The sequence below is a fragment of the Ambystoma mexicanum genome, chromosome 9 (genome assembly GCF_040938575.1).
Source record: "Ambystoma mexicanum isolate Mex_15411 chromosome 9, UKY_AmexF1_1, whole genome shotgun sequence".
Classification (NCBI taxonomy): Eukaryota; Metazoa; Chordata; class Amphibia; order Caudata; family Ambystomatidae; genus Ambystoma; species Ambystoma mexicanum.
Genome location: NC_090931.1, coordinates 585318372 through 585345444, shown reverse-complemented (window position 1 = coordinate 585345444; position 27073 = coordinate 585318372). Strand labels below are relative to the sequence as shown.

Sequence of the window (27073 nt, the reverse complement as noted above, 5' to 3'; positions counted from 1 at the left end):
GCTTCTGGGTGATTGAAGAAATTAGTGTTCTGCTGTAATTGGTTATTTATAACATGCTTAATACCCAGAGGTTTCTAAGCGCAGACCCGGGGACCGAACATGTGTTGCTCCGAGTCGTCTTGTTTCCAAGGCGAGCACGTTTCCCCTGAGCGATTCTCCCTCCTATCAGTTTTAAATATTCATTTAATGATAATTGCACGTGCAACTGTAAGTAAAGCAATCTTGACCAAAGTCTAATAACCATCAAATATGATATTGCGATCTTGAGGCATCTGTCAAAAAAGAGACGCAAGATCTATCCAGGCAAGAACGCCTGCCTTCATAATCGAGGTCACGCAGGATCGTGTGAATTGATCTCTTGCTGACCCAATTGCTGATGGCACATAGGCCACAGTTCTGGTGCCAAGGAAGAGCTTGCCCCCTCGTCCGGGGCTAGCATGTTTGTGTTTTTTTGATGGGCAAGTGTGGACAGTAGGCAGATATCTTTGGGAAACATTTGACCTGGCGATGGAAAATACCTAATAGCTGGAGGAAAATTGCCACTATTGGGTAATAAGAACAGGCGGAGCCGCTTGGATGTTCAAGAGCATTTTCAATTCCAGTGTCATTGGTCACAGATCTGTTTGCCATTAGTAAGTGCTTCACAAAATGTGGAGTGGGAATATGTTTTTGCTCATTTGATGTTGATAGGATTTGTTAATAATGAAGTGTAATTTAGGCCTTTGGTTGTAGAAAGATAGAGGAGCGCTTTACGGCATCCGTTTGAGAAATAGGTGTCAGAATGATCCAGTGAACAAGCAACCAGTGACGGCAAACGGGCACTGTTTCATTACGATGAAAGGGGCTCATAGCTCACGCAATGGCCACTGTCACCGTTTTTGAGGAGATCGTCAGCCTACCGCATACGTCATGGCACGTGGACTGTCATTTGTTGCCATGGCTTCAAACATATCCTTACCAGGGACCAGCCTTAGAGATGATTGGCCATCCAAGCATTTATATTGTCTAGGAGCAGGAAAATACTCCCCACCAAAAATAGGGAGTAATAATACTTCCAACAAAGAAAAAGGAAACAGATTCATATGGTCCTGCCCTCTCCTTGAACCCAAGCAGCTCCACACATATGTTTGAATACCAGGACCAAACCTATGACTACCAAAAGATAAGTCTTACAGTTGAAATATGTGTTACCTTCCTAAAATGTATTCTCACTATGCATGGCAAAAATATGACTCCCAACTTAATAAATAGGTGAAATATTCAAACTTCAAAATCTTATCGGGCAATTCCTCAGGGAACCAGCTCTTCTGGCAGCTGTGAGCTGACTATAGTCCTTTTTCCATGTTCCTTTCTGCTGGCAGGGTGTGTTCAGTGAAGGGTGGAAAACTCCTGTTGTCTTCCATGCGTACAGAAGGAAAACACTGACCTTCTTCATTGCGGCGCCATCTTTGTCAACTACGGAGAACGTCACACTCGCTGAGGTATAGAAAGATTAAGCACTTTCATAAAGGAAAGGGCAGGAATACGACAGGACTAAATGATCCAGGACTGTACACAATACTATGCCTTCCTGAACTAAAGTGGTATCAGGTACTGTGGCACCTGGTCATTTGCCATGTGTATATACTGCAGGAAATGCTGTGACACCATTCATTAGCAGAGTTTTACCCCAAAATTAGTCTTTGCCACAATGGCCATATGGTAGCGGGGAAAAATGGCCTTATCCAATGAAACAGCCTCAAATAGTGAAAACATGTTTAAACAACTAAGTTGGCTTGTGCTTAATCAACTCCAAGAGTCTTGACATATTCAATTGTTGGACACGTCAGTTACTAGATGGCCCCTGAGGCGCGCTCTAGTAGATTGCATTGTGTATGCAGAGGAATGTGGTAGAACCCCTGTTTTCACAGTATGCAAACTTGGTTAATGCAATCTCAACCAACTTTATAACACGCTGTGAATAGAGAAAAGATGTGATCAATCCACTGCGAAATCCCCAGTGAGTTCAAGAAAAACCTTTGTATCGTCAGTATATGCGTGGACATGACCATAGAACTTTGGCTCTAGTCTGCATATAGATGTTCAATGCCGACAGCGAATGACAAGAACCCTCTGGAACCCAGAGCAGAGGGCAATCGCACAGGCATGGAAGCAGGGCTGAGAGATCGACCTGCTTTGTGGAAGCCATGAAGCTCCTTTCTAGAAAGTTCCAGGAAGTTCCTAGCTGCTACTCAGTTTCCCCTATTAGCCGGCCCCTCATAGACTCAACCGGACTCCAACTGCTATTTCTGGGAAAATATAAACTGATGACCACAGTCTTAACACCCAACCCAAGGCTTCCAAGCCTTAGATTCTGCTTCTGCCAAGAGGGGAGCATAGACTGATAAGTGCGTTCAGACTCTCGAAAGAACTCATCTCTCCAGATACACCAGAGCTAGAGTTCGCAGGTCAACCCAACTTAGTACCAGCAAGTAGTGCCTGTCAATCGAGCAACTGAGTTCCTCCTAACGTACACCCTGACATGATCCAATTGGGCGTTCAAATTCCTTATTGTGATGTTAGAAGATCTGCCATCCCTTGACCAAAAACTGAAAACACATTCTGCAATCTTCAAAGGATTGACGAGTGCTGCCCCAACTATGTGTAGCTCTGAGGAAATGACATGTAGTTACAGGTTAGGAAAACACTCCCCCAATTTGCATGCTTGCGAACCCCCTGATACAATGAGCTCCCCTTCTTTCGCGTGAAGGGATGCTCCCTTGGGAATCAATATGCTTATGAAGGCGGATCCAAAGCCTGATTGCTCCTTAAGAGCATTCCCTGCTCCCCATCATGCTTAGTGTGGGCTCCCACAGTTATTGATACGTTAAAATATATGAGTCCGATACATCTTTTTATTTCAGTTATATAAAAAGCTGAACCCGAAAGTGAAAACACTGCTTTCTCAGTCTCTCACAAATATGGGTCTTTTTTTTATTTTTTATTGGTTCAGCTGAAATTAATCAACTTTTCAACATTTTTACAAATTCTAACATATAAAAACTAAATATTACACTAAGAAAGAATAGAAAAGAATAGAATAGAAAAGATAAAAGAAATAAAAAAGGGAAAAAAGAATTAAGATAATATAATATAAAAATTCGACACCAATAGAGATAATCAACTACTTCAAAACTACATCTGATGGAATAAAATGGTACAGGCATAACTTAATAGACTCAATTAACAATTCATGCCTAATAAAAACCTATGAGACCATTCATATTTATACAAACAATTGTAAAAGGATAAGACTATCACCATCATGACAGTCCAGTGAATTAGAGCTACTCAGAGATTAGTCTAACACTCTATATGGGTCTGATCAGAGAGACTGCCAGTCCAAGCAATATGTGGAAATGGTTGGGTTCAAAAATAAGTGATTTGGGGTGCCAAAACATCAAAGGTATGAAAAGGACACTAGGGCTGCTTCCCTTCTTGGAATCACTCGTGGAGTCATCGCGCACAGGTTGTAGAGCAGGCGGCTAATTGGGTCCAAACTGTGCTCCAAGTATGGACCGAGTATGTGCAGCCAAGCTGGGCAAATAGCAGGTGGTAGCAAAGGTGAAGCTACCCACGATGAGGCCCACAGTGGTAGCATATGTTCCAGCGTGGTGGTGGTGCCAGCCCAAACATTAAAAGCAAGCAGCAGGCCAACTATGTAGCAGAAGGGCAATGGAATGCCAACACCAGAAGCAGGATTTTGAGTGAAAGACACCAGCCTGTGGCCGCAGAGTTCCTGGCCCAGCTCCATGCATGTGGCACTGTGTCACAGCAAGTGAACTATTGCAAGGTTATATTGCTCTAGAGTGCAAAGCCCTGTACGAGTCCCCATGGGGTAGGGTGGCCAGATTTAAAAAGTAAAAAACCGGGACAGGGCAACTAACATAAACGTAGGACTAACTCTTGAAAGCAGTGCCTTGACAGCCACTTTCAAGAGTTGTCCTACTTTTATGTTAGTAGTGAATGGAGGAGAAGGGAGTTTAAGTGTTACTGTTCAAATAAACACATATTATAATTAATGTATCACCAAATTATCCCAAGCTAACACTATCTTAAGTTGTAAAACGCAGCATTTCTTCTGTCCAAGCTGTGCCGGCCAGCTATGAAAACCTACTACCAAAAACCGGGACCACTGCAGTTTCCAATGGAAAAATACTCTTGACAAAGGGGGACAGAGCTCCAATTTCTGGGACAGTCCCCGCAAAACCGGGACGTCTGGTCACCCTACCATGGGGCTAATTTTCAAAGATTTGAACTGGTGCAAATCACGTGATGCCCTTGAACATCTCAAAGGTGCCCCTGCTACCTTACACCAAATTCTCCAAGTCTAAAGCTGGAGCAGCAAATCCACAGATGCCACTTCCTGAGTCGCATGTGCACGTGCGCACTGGTTTGTTCCAGTTGGAGGTTTGTGAATCAGGTATACATGTATAAAGCAATAGGAGCGATGCTCGCAGGCATTCATCCTCTGCCCCTCTGCAAACTTTGATGAATCAGGGCCACGTGTTTAGCTTTTGCATACAATCATAGGTGGATGCAGTCTTGCAATCATCTTCATGTTTAGATCGCATCGAATCCTTGGGTCAGATGACCAGAGTGCACCTAATGCAGACTTCCAAGTTGATGAACGACTGCTTCTAGTAATGTTAAGAGTATGTTATTCCATTGTGTCACGTCTAATCCCGTAATCACATGGCTGTACGGGAAATATACATTGACCAACACGGCTGACCCGGAGGGAGTAGCAGTAAAATCGGGTCACTTCCGGTTGCAGGAGAGCAGGCGGCTCCGCCCAAACCACCCGGAGCAGCTGCGAAACGCGGCCACGCGCCTCCTGCCAACAACAGCAATCGTTGCTAGGCAGACAAATCAGTTGCAATACGTGACGAGCTTGAATGACATGTGTAACGGAATGGCCGACTTTTTACATGAACACGCTTGGTGTGATGTCTCACGGAGGCCAGTCCTGTGGGCAATTCACACCAGGAGTGCATGGCACCTACAGTACATGTGGGGCCAAGTGTGAGACTGCATACGGTATTCACAAAAACAACGTGTCCCTCAGCCGCCTCACTTATTCATGGGGTGAATTGTGTGGTGTCACGTGTCCCGAGATACAGAGGCCTTCGCTCTGCCTCTGCCTCGCACATCCGCCTGTGCCCGGCGGATGAAACATCACACTGGCGACGAGGCAGTAAGTGGGTCGCGAGCCCCGACGAAAAAGGGAGCTGTCGCATCCACGGACCCGCGTCTGCGATATCACGGAGCCGGCAGGCATTGACGCCGGCCCCGCCCACCATCAACAGAATCCGCCCGCGGTGGCTGGTAGTGTCCCCAGTACTTCAAGGCCCCAACAAACCCTCGGACAGCATCCTCAATAGCCCGGGCAGCTGCATCAAGCAGCAAGCATCGCCCACACTACGTGTGCTGTGCGAATCACACGAACAACACGCGGCCGACCCAGCCATCACACGCGGCCTGCCCTGCTGACGACACCGCACGTGGGACCACGCGCTGTACACTCACCAGGCCCAACTGCCACAACACGGTAAGCTGCAACACAGCGCCGCAACACCGCGAGGCACAACATGTCCGACCCGACATCCAGCCCAACGGAAGCCAGCACCAGGTCCTCGTCAAGGAGGAGCCTCACCGATGAACGCACTGACCCCTCGCTAACAACGTTCATGCCACCATTCGACCCGTTCACCAATGGAGCAGCCATCAGATGGGAAATATGGCTACAGCAGTTTCAGATGCACCTTGATGCGAGGGACATCACTATGCCCAAAAAGATGCGCACTTTTCTCCTCCTCAATATAGGATCAGCCGCCCTGCGCCTATTCAACGCCACGCCAAACAGAGGAAGCGATGCCAACTACGCCGCAGCAAAAGCCGCGCTTTCCAACATGTTTAAACCAGACCTCAACCCGGACTACGAGCGTTTCCACTTCTGCATGGCAAGACAGCGAGAAAAAGAAACAGTGGACAAGTTTCACGCTCGCCTTCGCGAAATGGCGGTAGGCTGTGAGTTTCCAGACGAGGAGTTTGCCATCCGCCTCCAAATCATCAATGGAATCTCCTCCGAGAAGCTGAGGAGGGCGATACTCTCGGAGAAGAATGTACGGTTATCGCGCATCCTCGAGATGGCGCGACTCCGCGAACAAACAGAGGACCAAGTGGCAGTAATGGAAGCGGCCATTCAGAGACTACCGCTGGACAACCCTGGACCGACAGAAGACGTAGCAGCCATCTCCCGACAACAAAGCACTCGCCCTAAACAGAACCCGAGAACGCAACCACCACAAAGACGAGACCAAACCTGCAAATGGTGTGGAGGCCCATGGCACAAAGGTGAATCCTGTCCGGCGTGGGGGTCCACGTGCAGGAAATGCAACCGTCTGAATCACTATGCCGCAGTCTGCCTAAATCCGCCGAACAAGAACGACAGGGACGCAGACCCGCGGCCAGCACAAGAACCGCGAAGGAGATTCGCGCCCAAGGGATCCCGCCAACCAACGCGGAGAGGGAAAGCCAGGGCGGTCGACGAATCACAAAGATCCCCAGCCACGAGTGACAGCGATGAGAGCGACAGCGACTCATCCCCCGAAAGGCAAGGCAAAGAAAGGAAGAAAAAAGGGAAGAGGCGAGTACACCGAGTGCACCTAATATCAGCAGTGGACCCACGAAAATCACGGCGGAAGAGGAGACCATCATGCACAATCCTCTCCAATGGGGACCCACTGAAAGTAATCATTGACACGGGTGCCACAGTAAACGTCATGCCCGTGACAGCATTCAACAGACTCAACCCAAGACCAGAGCTCCTCAAGAGGAAAGTCAGGCTGTATGCCTATGGATCAAAGAAACCCCTGCCAGTGCGAGGATCGTTCAAATCAGACTTTGCTCACAATAACGCTAACTGCCGTGCCCGGATATACGTGGTAGACGCTGGGTGCGAAACCCTCCTAAGCTGCAAAACAGCCGAAAAGCTGGAGTTGATACACTTCGCATTCAGTGCGCAACATGATGAACTACACGACCTTTTAGGACGACACAAGAAGCTGTTCCAGGGCATCGGGCGCCTAAAAGGGAGAACGGTTAAGCTACACATAGACCCCACTATCGAACCCAAGGCAGTACGGCACAGGCGAATCCCCTTCCATCTGAGAGAGGCCGTAGAAAAGGAACTACTCAAGCTCGAAAACGCAGGAATCATCGAGAAGACATCAGGACCAACCCCGTGGGTTTCACCGATGGTAGTAGCCCAGAAACCGAAACAGCCAGGCGCGGTAAGGATATGTATCGACATGCGACTCCCCAACATAGCTATCGGCCGTGAACGCCACGTCACTCCCACCATCGACGAGCTCATCGTAGACCTCACGGGAGCGACGATCTTCAGCAAGCTCGACCTCCGGTCCGGCTATCACCAGCTGAAACTATCTAAAGAATCCAGATACATCACAACATTTTCGTCCCATCTTGGCCTGATGAGATACAAGAGACTCAATTTCGGGATATCGTCTGCGGCGGAAGTGTTCCAGCATGAGATCCGCAAAGTCATCACAGGACTCGAGGGGACCACCAACATCAGTGACGATATCCTCGTATATGCATCGAACAAAGACGACCACCACCAACGCCTAGCGGCAGTTCTAAAGAGACTCGAAGACGCAGGCTTACCCTCAACGCGGAAAAATGCGAATTCAACAAAAAGGAACTATGCTTTTTCGGATACATATTCAGTGCAGCAGGAGTATCCCCAGACCCGTCCAAGGTACAGGACATAAAGGAATTTGAACCACCACAATACGCCTCGGAAGTGAGAAGTTTCATGGGAATGGCCACCTACTGTGCACGTTTCATTCCCGATCTCGCAAGCATTGCAAACCCACTCAGGGAACTAACCAAGAAGGACCAGAAATGGGAGTGGACGGAGGTTCACCAACAGGCTTTTCAACAAATAAAAGACTCCCTGTCCGCCTCCACCACCATGGCATTCTTTAACATAGACCGACAGACCGAGCTTCTCGTCGACGCCAGCCCGGTTGGCCTAGGAGCCGTGCTGACCCAAACGGACAAGGACGGCAAGATATTCCCAATCGCATTTGCCAGCAGGGCCCTCACCAAGCCCGAACTGAACTACGCACATATCGAAAAGGAAGCTTTGGCCATTCTGTGGGGATGTCGCCATTTCAAAGTATACCTGCTAGGAAAGCAGGCAAAAGTCTTCTCCGACCATAAGCCCCTAGTCCCGATATTCCGGGGCTCCGCCCCGCATCCTCCAGCCCGTATTGAGAAGTGGATGTTGCAGCTGCAACATTATAACATCGAAGTAGAATACCGCCCAGGATCGGACAACCCGGCAGACTACCTGTCCCGCCATCCGCGGCCAGCCACAGACAAAGAACAGCACCATGCAACAGAAACAGACGAACACGTCTGTCACGTAATAGCGTGTGCCCGACCACGAGCCTTAACACTGCAGGAAGTGATACAAGAAACAGAAGACAACACTGTCCTGAAACACACGACCGCGGCCATACAATCAGGAAACTGGAAAACCTACCTCATGTCAATGACTCACCGAACAGCCACAGCCCAAGCCAAACTCAGGGCCCTGTTCGGTATCAGACATGAGCTCTCAATAGCTCCTGAAGGAGTAATATTGAAAGGACACCGGATCATATTGCCAGAATCCCTAGAAGACAGAGCGCTCAAGCTGGCCCACAGTGGACACCAAGGGATCGTTAAGTCAACCGCCTACCTAAAATCCCGAATGTGGATGCCAAACATGCACCAGAGGATAACTGAGCTCGTAGAATCCTGCGCAGCATGCCAAGCGTCACGGAGACCAGCAAACCCAGAACCAATCAGCTGCGCCCCACGAAGCCAAAAAGGATGGGACGCCGTCAGCATGGACCACTGCACCATCGCAGGAGAAGGATACCTGCTAGTGGTAATCGATGAATTTAGCAGATACCCTGAAGTAGAACATGTCGCCTCGACGAACGCAGAAACCACCATCCTCACACTGGAGAAAATGTTCGCCACACATGGCATCCCGAGGAAAGTAAAAAGCGACAATGGGCCATCGTTCACCAGTCAAGAGCTACGTGAATTTTTCAAAGAGGTCAACGTCAAACATCAACGCATCACCCCAAGATGGCCTCAAGCAAATGGTGACGCAGAGCGTTTCATGGGATCACTTAATAAAATCATCAGGATTGCCAAAGAACAAAGACACCCCTGGTTGAAGTCGGTATATAGGTTTCTGAGAACGCACCGACAAACCCCACACTCGGCCACGGGAGTCAGTCCAGCTGCCCTCATGTTTGGAGTACCCATCCAGGCAGAACTACCTATACACCCCAACTGGACAGCGCCAGATCCGGACATCCTCGAGATGGAAGCAAGACGGGAAAGACACAACGAGCGAGAAAGCATCGCTCAACGAGCATACCACAGAGAAATAAACCCTGGTGACACAGTCCTCGTCAGGAATCGGGCACCGCCGAAGAAAATGTCCCTCAACTTCGAAGCTCGCCCATGGACCGTCACGACCACCAACCATAGCATGATTACAGCAACCCGAGGGAAAGAAACTGTAACCAGGAACGTCTCCCATTTCAGAAAAGTGCCCCAAGAAATGTGGGAAGAACAACAGTCACCCCAGAGGGGAGAAGTAGCACACTCACCCCAAAGTCCCACACCACAGCAGATCGTAGAGGCGCCACAAGAAGAAGAAATCGAAGCGGAGGCCGCCAGTGAAGACGCGCCACGGGAAAGAAGCACCCGATACAGTCTGAGAGAAAAGCCTAAACCATCATCCCGCCTCCAGGGATATGTAGTGGACGGAATATATTGAGGAAGACTGAATCAGAGACAGAGACATTTACCCGTTCAGAAGTAAGACTTAATATAAGTACTGTTTTAAGCCATGGGAATTTTGCCTCCAAGTTGGGGAGGAATGTGGTGTCACGTGTCCCGAGATACAGGGTCACGTGACACAGGATGAAAAGAGTGGAAATAAAGGTATCACCGGAACTGGCGTTTCAACGCCAGTCCGGGTTTATGCATCCGAGAGAGTGTTCGTGTCTCTGTGTACTGCGCCGCCCCCGCGCACTGCGTATCAGCGCGAGCCCTGACCAAGGCCTTCGCTCTGCCTCGCACATCCGCCTGTGCCCGGCGGATGAAACATCACAAATTGTAGCTGTATGTGTCAGCATTCACAAAGAACACAAACTTAAAATGTCTCTGGGCTGAAAAGAATGTCCGCACAGCGTGCACCACTTCCTATATATGCACTGCCCATCCAACAGCAGTTAGTGCTGTTAGTTAGATTGCACCAATTACACCAACACGAGTAAGGGCTAACTACAGTTGTGCAGAGAATGGTGGAAACTGCCTTTGAAAGTTACATGGGTGAATATGCACCTTGAAACTTGATTGGCGCTTGCCATCAATAACATTAACCCTTTCATGTAACAACCACTTTTGCAGAGTTGTATGTCACACATTTCTATGTTGTTCACAGTCGAGTATGCTACACAAAAAAGGGCTGCTTGCTCTACCCGCCTCTTGCTTTTTCCATGTTTTGAAATTTGCTTTGCAAACCCCTTATTACAACATTTTCCAGGTGTAACACATCACATTACATGGACTCTGGCTTTTCAAGGTACATCTTTCTGAAAAATGTGTAAAATAATTGTTCATATATATCTTTACATTACATCAATAGCTCATGGCCTGGAAAAGAAAAAAACTCATCTTCACATGTTTAAACTGTGACATATGTCAGCTGCTGCCCTCGCGCAAGGCTGATGATTCTGCCAGCAGTGCCAGGCTTAAACATATGCTTTCGTCTGGTGCCATGTAGAGCAGCACGGTATTATTCCCATTCACGCAATTCAATGCATGCCTGCGCAATCACATTGCAAACACAGTGCAATTGGCTTGTGCAGGTGCAAATATGGTTTGTACGTTATTATCTAGTGTAAATGGTCTTGTATATAGCAAGTTCTGTCATTTTGTCATCCTTTGCTGCTATGTGCCGGCAATCTTTTAGTAACAATACTCTATCATGACTTTGTACAAAGATACATGACTATCGCAGATAAGGAATATGTTACTTACCTGTAACTCTGGTTCTCCAGCAGTGGATCTTTCACAGATTCACATGCTGTGAATATTCCCCGTCATCAGTCTGGGTATCCTCGGTAACATACAGCATTTAAACTTAAAGTGAAACCATTCAGTCACTTTTGTGCTCGTTTACAGTAATTTTGGTGCTTATTCCCCACAGCCAATAGGAACACATTCCATAACTCCTCCCCTGTCGGCCATCTTTAGATTTGGCAAGCGCACGTGAGTGTGCCAAAAGACAAGCCATGCAGGGTAGGTGGGAGAGTCGCATGTGAATCTATGAAAGATACCAATGGCGGAGAACTGGAGTTACAGGTAAGTAACTTTTTCTTTCTCCAGCATTGGATCTTTCATAGATTCACATGGTGTGAATAGATTTCAAAGCGTTATTACAACAATACGTATGGGCGCAGGGAAGCTCCCAGCATAACTTACCCCTGGAGACTTACTAACCTCACGCAAAAAGGTTCAGCAGAACCGACTGGCCGACTCTAGACTCTTCTGCAGAATCTCTGTTGACACCAGTATCCAGGTGGCTGCACAGCAGATGTCAGGCAGCGGGATTCCGGAGAGGAAAGCAGTGGTTACAGCCACTGCCCTGGTGGAGCACGCACAGGGCCTGCCGGAAAGTGGCCTGCCAATCTGTTGGTGGCAGAATGAGATGCAGGCTGCAATCCATTGTGAAATGGAGAACGTTGAGAGAGCCACAAGGTCCAAATGAAACAAACAGTTGATCTGCTGTACAGAATGACTTGGTACGAGCCACATAGTACGTGAGGGCACGCACTATATCCAATGTGTGATGGGTCTACGCCACATATGACCATCACAGGCTGTAGAAGGAGACCTGGAGGCCATGTTTTCTCTAGAAATCTATTGTGATGTAGCCGGGTGTAGAAGTCAGTAATGCCAGGAAAGGTTCATGATAGGGGCTGGCGGGAGGGTTGGCATGACCCTTTCTATGAAGAGGGGTGGTATGAGCGTCATTCAAGAATTGGGACCATATTGATTTGTCTAGAAGACCTGGACGGAATTGTAGTATGTTTGTGCAAGGACCAAGGCTGTTTCCAAATGTACAAATCATATTTGCGCCTGCGCAAACCAACTAGTATCAGTGCAAACACATTTGGACTGTATTTACACTTTGATTGCGCAGGTGCGCACTGGAGCTTTGCACTTGCAAGGGCATAGTGCTTCCACTCATTAATGCTGCCTTTTAACTCCAAGGCCTCAGTGACCTAGTCATTTCCAGCAGCCCTAAAAAAAATCCAAATCCCTAGAAAACATGGCACTCACAGACCAGGGAGAGGGGAGGGAAGGCATTGGTAGCACACCAGGCAGGATGACACAGACCTCATGAAAATCAGCCAATGAAGCCAGTGTGTGTAATGCTCTTTAACATAATATCATATAAAAGGTTTCTTCATAGAACACACTTTCAGCCCCTGAGCAATATCTAGGCATTGATAGCTGACTCAGTGGTACTCATTTTTCGACCTTGTTGGGGTGAAGGGAGTTGAGTGGACTTGCCGGGTCTCAGAGTGTGAGCATGAGGTCCAGCCCAGATCCCTGTAGTGGATCCATTAGTGGATTGGGCAGAAGACATGGCCAGCATCATGCAATGCAACGTACTAATTTGATATGTTCTCTTGTCTTTTGTGCAGTGTTTCGGGCCAAGGCGAAGACATGGATTCCCCACATAGTCCTCAAACCATCACGCCCCCTTCTCTGCAGTCTGGAAACAGCCTGTGAGTATTTCATCATGACCTGAAGCAGATGTTTGTTAATGAGGATGTGGAAGGGGAAACTCCTATTCTGATCACTGTCAGGCTAGACAATGTAAAGATACCTTGTGGCTCCAGGAATCTTGCTTGCGGTGCCACGGCTGCCTCCACGCGCCCTGCTAAGTCTTAAGTGCTCTGCTTTGCACACATGCATGAATGGATCAAACAATCAATGACTGAAGGGATGAATGAAAGATCTGTGTTACACTTATGAGGAGCTCTACACCAAAACCAGATGTTGTAAAACTATAAAAAAAAAAAATAGAAAAGGGCCTTCTCGCGCCTGCCTTATACCTAAATGGTATTCAGGTGGTTTAAAGTCAATTTTAAAATAAGTCTGCATGTATTAATTCATGTGATGCTGTAGATTGGGTCTTCAGGTCGGCCCTCAAGAGCTCCAACCACACCAGTCTTTCAAGACAACCATTGGCTTTGTAAAAGAACCACTGTTGGAGTGACTACATTCAATTGCATTTTGTGTGGGTATGCAGAAAACATGGAGTGGATTTTGTGTCTTGAGGACGCTACTTTGAGGACCCAGTTGTGTAGGGTACGTCTCTTTTATTTTTTGATGCATTCAGACATCTGAGGAAGGAGTGTAATCTCCGAAACAAGGCCCGATTGGGCCAAAAGAAAATTCCTCTGTGAAAATCCAAATCTTTCTTGAAGATTTGTGTGTGGAGGAGTTTCTTTATTTGATGGCAGAGCTCAGATTTTCATGCACGCCCATGACCTGAGATGGGACTGTATTGATTTTGCCTGCATCAAGAAAGTGTTCCATGCAGCACTTCTTGAATACCAAAACGTTTTCCTTGGTGGGGAAAAAGAGTCCTGTGGAAACTAAGGGCCTCCATGCCGCGAGGGCCAAATCAACTCCATGTTTTCAGAATATCCACATAAAATGCATGTGAATCTAGTGACATTAGATGGAATGTTGTACACAGTCAACGAGTGCCGTGAAAGCCTTGTGTGGTTGGCGCTCTCGAGGAGCAGACCGGGAAACCCTGGTCTAAGCTATGGATGCATGCTCAGGCTTTTCTGAAAACTAAGTGATGCAATAAACAAAGAGGCATTTCAGGTCCTTGTTGGTGTGGTGCACCACAACCCAAACGCATTCACAATACATTGCACAATTGGGAAGAGTGGCATGCTCCAGGAAGCTGACAGTGGGCCCAAGTACTCCTCTATCAGCAGGCTGGGGGCATCTTATTAAATGGTATTAGCATCATTGACCTAAAACATTTCATCGAATTTGATCGATTTTTTAAAACCTTTTTTTCAGTCAAATTTAATTAAATATATACATGGGTGTGGGTAAGGTTATAGATTAGGTTGAGGGGAAGTGGGAGGAGGGTTGCGGTGGGTCTCTCCCTGCATTTTAGACCGAACAAAAGGTCCAATAAATTCAATCAAACGTGATTAGGTCAAATGTTTTAGGTCAAATAGACCCAAACCTATTAGATGCTGCAAACTGTTAGGTTTGATTTCCTGGTGGTAAGGCAATGGATGAGGCACAGAGTTCACCACTGTGGAAGCTGCAGTCCTCTTCTTTCAGTACTTCCTGTGTGTGTTGGTCCCCACATGCGCAGCACACACAGAACAAATGCGCATGCCTTTCTCCGCCACCATTCTCTTAGCCATTCCGCAGTTTCTCCCTTTATGCCATCACCACTTCTTCGAGTTTCTTATTATGGCCTATAGCCCGGGTTGTCGAGACCCGCAACCACACTCGTTGCCTATGGGCAGTTTTACCAGTTGGATCCACTAAACTCAAATGAATTCTGTGTGGAAATCCTTAAGCCAGTGGGTTTTGAGATCCAAAAATGGCATGTATAGATTTGGAACTATTCCAACTCTGCCGCCTTTTCTCACTTGTCTCATTTCTGCTTCTTTCATTTAACTGGCCTTTCAAGCGCAAGCTTTACTTATCGCTAGCATAACCGTGGTGCATGCTAATAGCACGCTTCTCAACATGGACTGATGCACATTAAACCTCTCCTGCCAGCGCCCTGGCCATTTGCCAAGGTTGTCCTTTGTAAAACTAGCCTGGCTTGTTCTGAACTGATAATCATAATCAGTGCTGCGTCATCAGAGAAGACTGACACGCTGCCTTCAGTTCCAAATAGTTCAAGTCGCAAAAGAAGCAATGAAGGCGACTTTGCGGACGCCACTACATAGCTAACACTACTCAGTAAATTGGATCACCCTTTTGAAACCTGCCTTTTAACAAATGCTCACATCATTTAGCCATCTGTGGAAATATTACAGTACATTTACGGCCCACCCCCACTTGACTCAGAAAATGCTGGTAGAATCTCCTGCCTGGCGATAGCGCTTGGTCGGGATAGGGATCGCCAAGGATAGGTAACATAACGCCCAGTCCAGAAATCACCATTTGTAACTTACCATTCCACCTTCTGTGCACCGCCCTGCACAATTCCTCTGCAATGTCCAAGTAAATGAAGTACATGTTATTTTCTAGATCAAATTTTAAGAGGAAGTTTGGCAGAATCGATTATGCTCATATCAGTGCAGACTCATATGGACGCCATCTTGTCTCCCAGACTGCCTACAATCTGAGCCTTAACTATGGGCTTCGAAATATTTCCCAGTGCAAATGATATGTGAGATACAGTCTAAATATGCCCCTTCTGATAAAGGCGAGCACATCTGCCTTATAGCAATCATAGCAATCATCAAAAATATTCTAGCCATGCCCCCTTCCGATAAAGGTGGTCGCATCTGCCTTATAGCAATCCTCAAATATATTCTAGCAATGCCCCCTAAGGGTAAAGGTGGTCACATCTGCCTTATAGCAATCCTCAGATATATTCTAGCAATGCCCCCTTAGGGTAAAGGTGGTCACATCTGCATTATAGCAATCCTCAAATATATCCTAGCAATGCTCCTTTTGGATAAAGGTGGTCGCATCTGCCTTATAGCAATCCTCAAATATATTCTAGCAATGCCCCCTTCTTATGAACCTGATCACATCTGCCTCGGATATTATAACTCTGCCCTAGTCTGATGAAGGTGGTCACATCTGCCTGAGATATTGTAATTCTGCCCCAGTCTGATGAAGGTGGGTCCATCTGCCTTATAGCAATCATCAAAGATATTGTGACTATGCCCCCTTCTGATAAAGGTGGTCACACCTGCCTAGCAAGCGTCAAGTTTAAACCAGGCTTGACGATCCTTCAGAAATGAAGCATATGGGACTGTCACAAATTCACCCAGCTTCTTAAAACCCCGTAGGTGGATGCCAGCAGCTGCTGCCTTGGGTTATGTTACCTGCCCCTAGCGTTTACCACACTTTGGCTGCAGGAAGCAGGATTCTATTTGCAATTGCTGTCAGAGTGACCTCTCTAAATGCACTACTATGCAATGCCAAGGAGCACATTCTCCTCTGCATAATGATAATGAAGAACACTCACACATGATGTGAGGGGACACGCATGACCCCGACTGCGCTCCATAAGCAGTCAGATGTCTGCACCATGATGGTCAAGGGGACAATGCTCGCCTGTGCCCCCTTCATGAAAGGCCTGCTAGTAAACCTTGCTAGAACTACTGAAGCCTCCATAAAGATGAAGAAAAGCGATAAAGTGCGTGCTAAATAGCTATCTGACTCGTGTGCATAAGGCTTGCATTAGGAAAACAGGTGCACCTGTACCGCAAAGGGAATAGAACTGCCAAAAACATTGACCAACCCCAGGCTCACTACGATCACCTTCCTTCTTCACCAACCACCAACACCTCTCACTTGATCCACCGCGTGCCAGATACCATACCTCCGATTTGAGCCAAGCATTATTACCTCATCTTCCTGTTCTACCTCCACCGCCCCCACGCGTCTCGTTCCACGCTTCCCCATTTTCCTTCTCCCTGCCATAGGACCGAGCCTTTGGCAAGCCTTGGTGACTGAGGGCCAGTACGGTGGTCGCTGGCACAGTACCAATTATTATATTCCTCTTACACGCTCAGAGCAACCTACGCAAGAGCAGGATGTGGGGGATATCGGATATATTCAATACTATGCTCATTACGAGTTTGGTGGTGCAGGAAAAAAGTGGAGGTAAAACTGATCACCCCCATTTTTCCCACAGCCAAACTACACGTTTGCCGGTATTACTGCTGCCAGCATTATCAGATGGTAATACCCGAGATTTATGAAGGTCAAGTGGAGGAGGTACCTCCAGCTTCAAGCTCCAAAAATCTCTACCACCAAAAATCTTGGGGATTACCATCCAGTAATACCTGTGGCGGTAATAACGGCAAAAATGGGGATTTACAACGGCAAACCGTCACTTGTAATCAGGTGATATTACCGCTGGGCCAGCGGTAATACCGCCTGACCAAGTGGTGGTATCAGTATTTCCGTTTGCCTGTATTCTGACAAATTTACCACTGGAATACCGGCAAACTCGTAATGAGTCCCAATATGTTTTAAATGCCCCCTGAAAAAAGTGCCTAAAGTTCAGTCATTATGTTACTTCAAGGTGTGTAGTGTGTTGTTTTGTAAGGAATTCAGTGTTTAAGTTTGAGAAATTCACTCTATTCAGTCCCAAACGGACACACCAGTATTTGGGACGTTTAGGGGCTCCTACGCTTTTATTTTCTTTCCTCTATGGCTTTCAGTGCTCTGGTATAGCTCCTGATTAAAGCCTGGCCTTTGTAATCGCTCCTTTGTCATGACACTGTATATGTTAACTTAGAACATCACCTCAACAAGCCCACCTTCAGAACTAAATTGAAACACACTTAGTTAATGGTGTGCCCTAGCTTTGTGCTTCCTTTGAGTACCATCGACTCACAGGCCATGTTATATATTGTTCATTCGATAATGCAGTATCATTATTTATATTGATATTGAAATGTTATTTGTATCGCGCTCATACACAAGTGTTTCAGAGCGCGACGAGGCAAGGGAGAACAAAACAACGATCTTACTAGGCCCAGAGGGAAAGGGGGAAGTGCATGGAGGGGGAGGGAGGAGTGGAAAGTGCTGAGAAAAGGAATAAATAAATTATTAATTATTATAAAATATAATTATTTAATGATTGAAACTTTGTTTCTGGCCTCAGAGCTAGGGAAACAATAACAGCCTTCCTGATATCCCACTACCTTACTTCGTTATCGTAAAATGCTTAAAAAAACTCAAAGGTATTTTGTAACATTTGTGTTTTTTTGATCGCACAGCTGGCGGACTGTCCAGGTCCTGCCACGGATATTACGGAAAAAGATGAAGAAGCTAATGTTCCGAGCGGCGGCGGAGGGGAACGTAGAAGAGCTGAACCGCCTGCTCGAGGAGGCGAAGGCGTCGTCGGAAGACTTCCCCGAGCAGTCAGTGCGAGGTAGACCATGCTCTCATCCAGGATAGCAATCATGTAGCAATGATACGTTTCATCATACGGAGATGATCCGAAACTCTTCAGGGAAGAGCATAGACCCACATTACGTGGTGGCCTTGAATCAGCCATTTGCTTGGATAAATGCCGCCATTATTGTTACAAAGACTTCTCTTAAAAGGCCTTCTATACCGAGCTTGAAACCAATTTGTACTAGTATGATATCGTTTGTTCGTCCACTCTTTCCTTCTCTCATTTACTCATTTGCTATGATATGATATTTTATTTGTATTGCGCTCGTACACAAGTTTTTCAGAGCGCGACGAGGCAAGGGAGGGGAACAAAGGAGGACAAAACAACGATCTTACTAAGCCCAGTGACATTGAAAATGCGCAAGTGCAGGTTGAGAACGGACAAGTGCAAGTGTTCATCTGGTAATTTGCTTGTTCATTCTTGCAATTTATAACACACCTAATACAATTTAGCTTTGAGGTGTGAACTACTAGACATTACTATAACAGATTTTGAAACGTAGGACAATGAAACTCCAGAATGTTAACTAAAGAAAAACGAACATATTGATAAGTCAGGAAATGGTCTTAATAGGGCCAAAAGCACCTCATGTTGTAAGTCAGACTTTCTCCTTTATGTCTTCAGATTTTCTCATGAGCACATTGACCTCCACCGACACTGGCAAAACCTGCCTGATGAAGGCTTTACTAAACATCAACGACAACACCGAAGAAGTAGTGAAAAGCCTGCTGACCTTCGCCGAAGAAAACGGATTCCTAAAAAGGCTTGTGAACGCGGAATACACAGAGGTTGCTTACAAAGGTAACGGCATGCAAACTCGCCCAGGTCACAGGCCAAGCTCTTTCTTTCACCTTCTTGCGAATGCACCTATTTAATGAACGAGCAGATAGGGGCGAAGGGATCACCTCTTTTTCTGCAGTGTTCATAAACATTGCAAGGTCTCTGGCTGTCCCGTCATTGTCCCCATCATCTCTGGCTGTACTGCTTCTGCTGGCAGTGTTATTTGGGTTTATTTATTTATTTTTTGCGTCCACTCTCTTTAAGAAATGGGTAAACTGTACAGGCCTGATTCTCAAGGATTTGCTCTGGGGCAGATGAGATGCGGGTGAGCATCTAGGATTTGTTCCCACTACGTCACACCTGATAGACAAAGACTAATATGGAAGCAAATTCTGCGGATGCCTGGAGTATCTTCCGTGTAAAGGCAACACAGAAGGATTTTCTCAAGGGCATCGCAGAGATGATTGGGCTTTGGGAATCGGGTATGTGGCAGTGGGTATATATCTGGGATGCCAATGGGCATCTCCTCATTTGATCCAGTGAACTTTTCTGTGGCTAAGCCCAATTCATAGAGATATATAGTTAAGGTTACATCAATCATGTACTTGGGGTGTCTCTGGAAAATGGCAACTCACCTAGTATTTGCCTGCACCATCCCTCTTACATGCTTGGTGTATTCATAAAGGGGAGGTTTAGGGGACACTGTCTGCATCAGGAGTCGGCAACCTGCGGCTCGCCAGATGTCTTTGTTTTGCCTGCAAGTCCCATTAGCCGTAAGCTGATAGCCAATGTTGAGGGACCAGGGGAGCCACAGTCCAACATATGTAAAGAGCCTCAGGGCACCTACCCCTGGCTTAAGTGGGAGATGCTTGCGACCTGTGGATATACTCTACGACAGATCTTAAAGAAATGGGCCAGGTGCCTCCCAGTGCCGCACTTCAGCTCGCGCCCGTTGCTCGAAATTCAGAATAGGCGTTTTCCAGACATTCCTACTTGATGGACGGGATATTTGCATTTTCTTCCAGGTCAGACTGCTCTCAACATTTCCATAGAAAGAAGACAGCACAACCTTGTCAAGTACCTGATAGAAAGAGGGGCCGAAATCAACGTTCGAGCCAAGGGCCTGTTCTTCAACCCAAAATACAAGCACGAAGGCTTCTACTTTGGTATGTAACCCTTATTTCCATCTACTGTCGGTCTTCAGTCCACAGGATCTTATGAATCTGAATGGAGAATCTGTGCTTGTAGTTCAGATCACCTTGAATATGGAATTGAAAATGTGCAACAACACACTCTTGCAAATGTTACCCAAAAAGTATGCATGGCCTCCACTATAAAAAAAAATTCTACGGAGGGCGTGTGACCAGTGCATGATACCGCTACAGGTGTGAGGCTCTGTGCTATTTCTTTTATTTTTATAAATTTTAATTCCTTTTAGCGATAATTTGAGTGGAAGCCTCACTTCGATAAGCAACCAAGCACTGCACGTCACTGGAGGTTCCACGCATGCATTGCATGGTTACACTGGGGGACAATCCTTAGGGCATGCTGCGCTAAGGAAATTAAGAGGATTCCTTTTTAAAACCCTACAGGACCATCAATGCACCCAATCAGGAGCAGCTCCTCCCAGTGCCTGTAATAATTCACCTTTTTATTCTTTCTCATTCCCCCTGGAGCTTTGAGCGTTAGAATAAAGGAAAAGGTATCCAGGGTCTTTTGGAGGGGGAGGGTGCAGGATATACTGCCCTCCAAATTAGGATTTTATAGAAATGATCACTCTAGATAACAATGTCAAAGTACAAACACTCCCTCTATACTACTATAACTTCAACCATGAAACTCGAAGTATAAACACTCACTCCATACCATTGCAAATCCATCCTTAACACTCACATAAACTATGGAATGAATGTAACCTGCCACGCCCTAGTGACCCTCCTCATATCCCAGAAAAAGAAAACATTGCTTTTCTCATGTGGTCATTCAGGGTTTCAGCTCCCCTGCAGACTGTCTTACTTTGGTCTACTCTGCAGGGGACAATAAACATGCTGCACAACACTGTCGCCCAGCATTGCTATATTCAGGATCTTGCCACAGACTGAAGACATAAGCTGATGCTGGGCATGCACATATTCACTAAAGAATACGCATTATGTGTATGCTAGTTTTGAGGACATGTAATGCAGTAAGGGAAAAGTTAAAATGTTGTGATGTCAGGGAAATAATGTATGGTCCCAGCCAATCTCACAGCTGTATCCACTCTGTGTTCTGTGCACACTGTGCAATGTATAACGATACTACTGCAGTTATTCTGAAGCATAAGAGAAACCTCTGTGCATGGAAGAAAGAATAAGTGACCTCAACTAATGTGCATAAGGAGTACCATAAGGAAACAAGCATTGGCAATGCCAACAGTTCCGGCTTTTGTGTAGGCATGGAAAAGGCACTTGCCAGGCACTGCCGTAGTGGTATTAACTGGCTATTGATGGTAGCAAGTGAAAAATGGTGTGAGCACCTGGGGATTTAATTGCCGTGTCTGGCAAATGCCTAATACGTATACACAAACCAAAACTGTTGGCTTTGCCAATGCTTGTTTTTAACAGGTCGTCAGCAAAGGACATGCATAGTGCTTATAAATCGAGTGGCTGAAGCTAGACCTGGTTAAGAGATATTTATTGTACGGGTAGCGTGTTTACACTCCAATGAAGTCATTAACTCTCAGAAGACTGCTTTGAAATAACACTGCCAGGCACTTAGAATGCAAAGTTCGATGCTGAGGCTTGGTTAAAGCGAGCTCAAAGAGTTTCCATGAGGAGGTGTTTCTGGCGGGGAGGGGCAGGTACTGGGTGGGAATGCCATGGGGATTAGCATGGCTATGGATAGTCAATGGGTGGATAAATAACCAAACGACACCCACAAACAAGCTGTGTGTCCTTCCTCATATGTTTGTTTATTTATTTGATAATGCGCGCCAAACCCTTAGGTAACTGGGCGCAACAGATGCAAGTAAACTTTAAGCTTGGTTACAACATATGAAATAAGCGGTACAAAGGACAGATATTAATACAGTAGGGAATATGATATACGTTATCCGGTACAATAGGTAAGGAATATCATACAAGATCAGGCGCAGGATTGGTGAGGCTCATTAAGTAATAGCTCATTAAGTATCATTCAATCGTGTATGATTTAGCATGTGCCGCCTGAAACTGGGGTATGACTGTTCAGATCTCATGCCATTTCTCACCATCTGTACTCTAATGCAATAGTTTCAGCATATAGGTGGCGCTAAAAACAATAATGCCAAATTAAGGCATTAAAGGCACCCACAGGTAGACGGGTGGCAATGGGAATAGAGGATCAACACAACATGGAAAAGCAAGGAACTGCTATGCGGGAGGTTATCTGAGAGAGTGCCTTGTGCATTTATTTTAGTGTGTTGGCACTAGCCACTGTGTCCTGTTCACCTAATAGCCAACAGCCCATTGGCAATTGGCATGACTAGGCATGCCGGCTTACAAAGCTTTTTTGCTATTTATAGTCACAACAATAACTCAGCTCAAATTCAAGCAGACTTTACAACACATGATATTCAATTATGTCTCCAAAATGGCGGAGGAAGGAAATATGTAGGAAGCCAACCTAAAAGGACATGTTATGTCATTATGTCTCTCACGATAGAGCAGGAAGGTCAGGTAGAAAAGCAAACCCCAAAAGACATGCCAGCCAACTGTGTCTCTCCCAATGGTGAAGGAACATTGGGTGTAGGGAAGCAACCGAAAAAGACATGCTATGCAATTATGTCTCTCACATGGTGCAGGAAGGGCAGGTATAGGAAGTCGACCCAAAAAGACATGCTATGCAATTATGTTTCTCACAATGGTGCAGGAGGGCAGGTATAGGAAGTCGACCTAAAAAGACATGCTATGCATTTGTGCCTCTCACAATGGTGGAAGGTCAGGTGTAGGAGGTCAACCTAAAAAGACATGTTATGCATTTGTGTCTCTCACAGTGGTGGAAGGTCAGGTGTAGGAGGTCAACCTAAAAAGACATGTTATGCAATTATGTCTCTCAAAATAATGCAGGAAGGTCTGGTACAAGAAGCCCAACTAAAAATATATTCTATGCAATTATGTCTCCCACAATAGTGCAGAAAGGTCAGGTAGAAAAGCAAACCTCAAAAGACATGCTAGCCAACGGTGTCTCTCCCAATGGTGAAGGAATATTGGGTGTAGGGAAGCAACCGAAAAGGACATGCTATGCAATTATGTCTCTCACAATGGTGCAGGAAGGTCAGGTATAGGAAGCCAACCAAAAAAGACGTGCTATGCAATTGTGTCTCTCATTATGGTGGAAGAAGGTCCGGTGAAGGAGTTGAACCAAAAAGACATGTTATGCAATTATGTCCCTCACAATAGTGCAGAAAGCTCTGCTACAAGAAGCCCACCTAAACATATATGCTATGCAATTGTGTCTCTCGCGGTTGTGCTGAAACGTCAGGTGTGGGAGGCCGACCCAAAAAGACATGCTATGCAATTGTGTCTCTCACATTGGTGGAAGAAGGTCAGGTGTAGAAAGACAAACTAAAAAGACATGCTATGCAATTTCGCTCACAAGGGTGCAGGAATGTCAGGTGTAGGAAGCTAACCTTAAAACAAGGCATGGTATGCATTTATGTCTCTGACAATAATGCAGGAAGGTCTCTTGTAGGAAGCTAACATAAAAACACATGCTGTGGAATTATAGTGCAGGAAGGTCAGGTGCAGGAAGTCGACCTGAAACGGTATGCTATGCAATTATGTCTCGCAAAATTGTGCAGGGAAGTCGGGTGCAGGAGAAAAGCTTTTGTAAGGCTTTGCCCCTTCATTAATTTCATTATTTAAAGTACTGTTCTCTTAGGTGATACCATGTGTGACTTGAGGACAATTATTCATCATATCCCACATAAACAGAAAACACGTGGGCAATGCTAAAATGGGGCTCTTCAGCTACATATTATAATTTTGTCTTTTATTAAGACACCAAACTATGTAATAATTACATAAAATGTACCTGATATATTCTAACCCTAAAAATGTCAGAAAGCCCCTCATGTTGGGATGAGCTGACTTTTCTGGCAGAGAGTCTTGCTTCTGAAACCAACAATGGGATTTGGAATTAAGATTTTAAAAAGCATCAGAGTTCCACATAAGTATACTTTTTAGCCCAATATGGGCACTGAGTTGTCAAACTTTGGAAGAACTTCATTTGCACCAGGGCGACTCATTCGGATCTCATTCACCTTTATATCCAAAATGTGTTAACTAATATTGTTTCTGAAATACTATGCACGGCAGATTCATAACTGGGGTGTGCCTGGATTGGCCTTTTAGGGGAAACTCCATTGGCGTTGGCGGCGTGTACCAACCAACCAGAGATTGTGCAACTGCTCATGGACAACCCGCAGACTGACATCGCCATCCAGGATTCCCGGGGGAACACAGTGCTCCATGCCTTGGTCACGGTGGCCGAAAACTCCGAGGCGCAGAACGACTTCATAATCCGCATGTACGACATGATTCTCACCGAAAGCAACAACAAGACTCTGGAATCTATCAACAACAAAGAGGGCCTCACATCCATGCAGCTGGCGGCAAAAACTGGCAAGACCGAGGTAAGACTTACTTACCATTGCCACCCTAGGGGTAAGCTAGACGACAAATCAGGGGTGGTTTCTGCAGGGGTATAGTGGATTCCATAATGCTCTACCAGATCTACCACAGTGGAGCCGAGGACTGCAACCTCTGGCTCTCCGCATGTTTTGAACTACAGCTCCTGACACCACTTGTCAGCATATTCAATGGTGAGGGATCATGGGAGTTGTAGTCCAAGATAACTGGAGAGCCTCCCAGATCTGGGCTCGAGGGTGCCACAGGGGTCTGTTGGATTTATTTATTTAATTGTTTTTTAATAACGTGCCTAATACCGTACCTGAGTTCAGTTTCTAAGCGCAAATCCAAGATTCGAACCTCTGTTGCTCGGCGTGGTCTTGCTTCCAAGACCAGCGCGTTGCCCCTGTGCTATCCTCCGTTCACAAGGGTTAAAATGATTAAAGTGACTCATTCGAAAGTTTGCCACTTACATTATGTTATTGCAACGAAGTTAAGTTCAGGAACCTACATCATGTCGTAAACACTTCTTATATCACCCCTCTTAATATCGGGCAGTATTTCTCCTATTCAAGCACACACTGCTCCCTGCGCCCCAGTCTAGCCAGGGTAAAACCTTTCTCACACCCACATAGAACATGTGTGCGGGTCTCCCTCATAATGTGAAACGCTTTCAAAAGAACGGTTGTCCTCATTCTTGGTTGAGGTGGTGACTGGGTGGATTATTTCAGATGCTTGGATAGAAGTTACAAAATGGCCTATTAAGACATCTGAGCCATCCTTCAATGAACAACTAAGCCCATATTCCTCCAGTCAACCCAGAACCAGCAGCTGGAATACTCCGACACTGCTCCCTCTGCATTTTGACCATTAATCTAATAGCAAGAGGGCGACAGCCTGGAGTCACTTGTGATGCGTAGCTGTGCGTGCATTCTTTCTTTTCATCTGGACCCGCGAGGTACTCATATTAACGTCTTTATGGGTCCAATAGCCCTTCCAAGTTTTGAGTAACTATGGGCCTCATTATTGGTCGGGCGGTTACCGTGCCGGTGCTACCTGTAGGTTGCCGCCGGATCCGTAATTATTTACCAGCGCCTGACTTCCCGCTAATACGGGGGATTTCAACCCTGGCGGTTCGGGAAGTCAGGTGCCGGCAAATTGTAAATCCCCCTTCCCACAAGGGAATGGGAACTACGGAAACACTGACACCGTTGTTAACGGTGCCGTTGCTTCGCTGACGGCTTACCTACCAGGGCCGCTGTGCCCGGCAGAGTCAGACCTGGCGGGCACAGCAGCTCCGGCACACTTATAATGAGGCCCTATGATTTACTCCTGGCTTACTACAAGTAAATGAGGTGAAACTAAGAGGAATTCATAGTAACTTCTTTGTCAATAGAACAGCCATCTCATTGTTTAAGTCAAGTGTACTGAGTTGAGAAACAGCTGCTATATTTCAGCAGCATTTTCATGAGCAACACAGAAACAGTTGCTCAGAAGGTGCCATGCAGTGAATGTTCGTAACTGGTTAAATTGTGGTTTACAAACATGTCCAGCGTTTGTTCACAGTCTCTCTGCTGCCACCTTACTTTCAGATTCTGCATTACATTCTCAGCAGAGAAATCAAAGACAAGGAAAACCGGATCCTCTCTCGGAAATTCACTGATTGGGCCTACGGCCCTGTTTCATCGTCCCTTTATGACCTGAAAGATGTCGACACCTCATCCACAAACTCGCTGCTTGAGATCATCGTCTACAACACAGATACCACGGTGAGTCATTTGCAGATTGCATTGTTTGCACAATGCTGAAGCCTGTTATCCGGCTTGCAACACACGGACATAAGCAACCCTTCCACTCAATGGGGCCTTTAGGTTCACAGGGAAATGTCGGGTTCTAGTCTATGCTGGTAGGCGCCTCTCTGGGTTTCAGGATGTGACCTAGCACCATTCCTGCCTAACCTCTGGGTTTAGCCCAGAGACTCTGGGTTTTTACACTCTTCTCCGGGTCTTTCGGGGAAGAGCGGGGAGTCTCCCGTTTCCCCCGCTTGTAGTAGCATGAGGCTGCGTCCCTCTTCCTGTGACCATAAAGGCCATGGCGTATCAGCTTCAAACCTCCAGCTGAGCCTGCCGCTTGAGCGAGCGCGGCATTTCCTTGCATGCCACAGCACTGCAGGCTCGCTTTCCCATAACTGCTGAACCCACATGCATGCATCATTATACTTTGCCGAAACCATACCCTAACCCAGAAATAATTTGGCTCACACATTGTCAAGTGTTGGCAATAAAAGGCC

At 46.3% G+C, this 27073-nt stretch overlaps 1 protein-coding gene across 1 annotated transcript in view; it reads left to right on the top strand.

The window, feature by feature from the left end:
• TRPV3 (transient receptor potential cation channel subfamily V member 3) overlaps nt 1-27073 on the top strand; it is a 76692-nt gene that overhangs the window by 18078 nt on the left and 31541 nt on the right. Inside the window, exons 3-8 of the mRNA XM_069613934.1 lie at nt 12855-12938; nt 18174-18328; nt 18980-19156; nt 20161-20301; nt 24508-24788; nt 26376-26552. Of these exons, the coding sequence (XP_069470035.1) occupies nt 12855-12938; nt 18174-18328; nt 18980-19156; nt 20161-20301; nt 24508-24788; nt 26376-26552 (1015 nt within the window). The remainder of the gene's footprint in view (nt 1-12854; nt 12939-18173; nt 18329-18979; nt 19157-20160; nt 20302-24507; nt 24789-26375; nt 26553-27073) is intronic.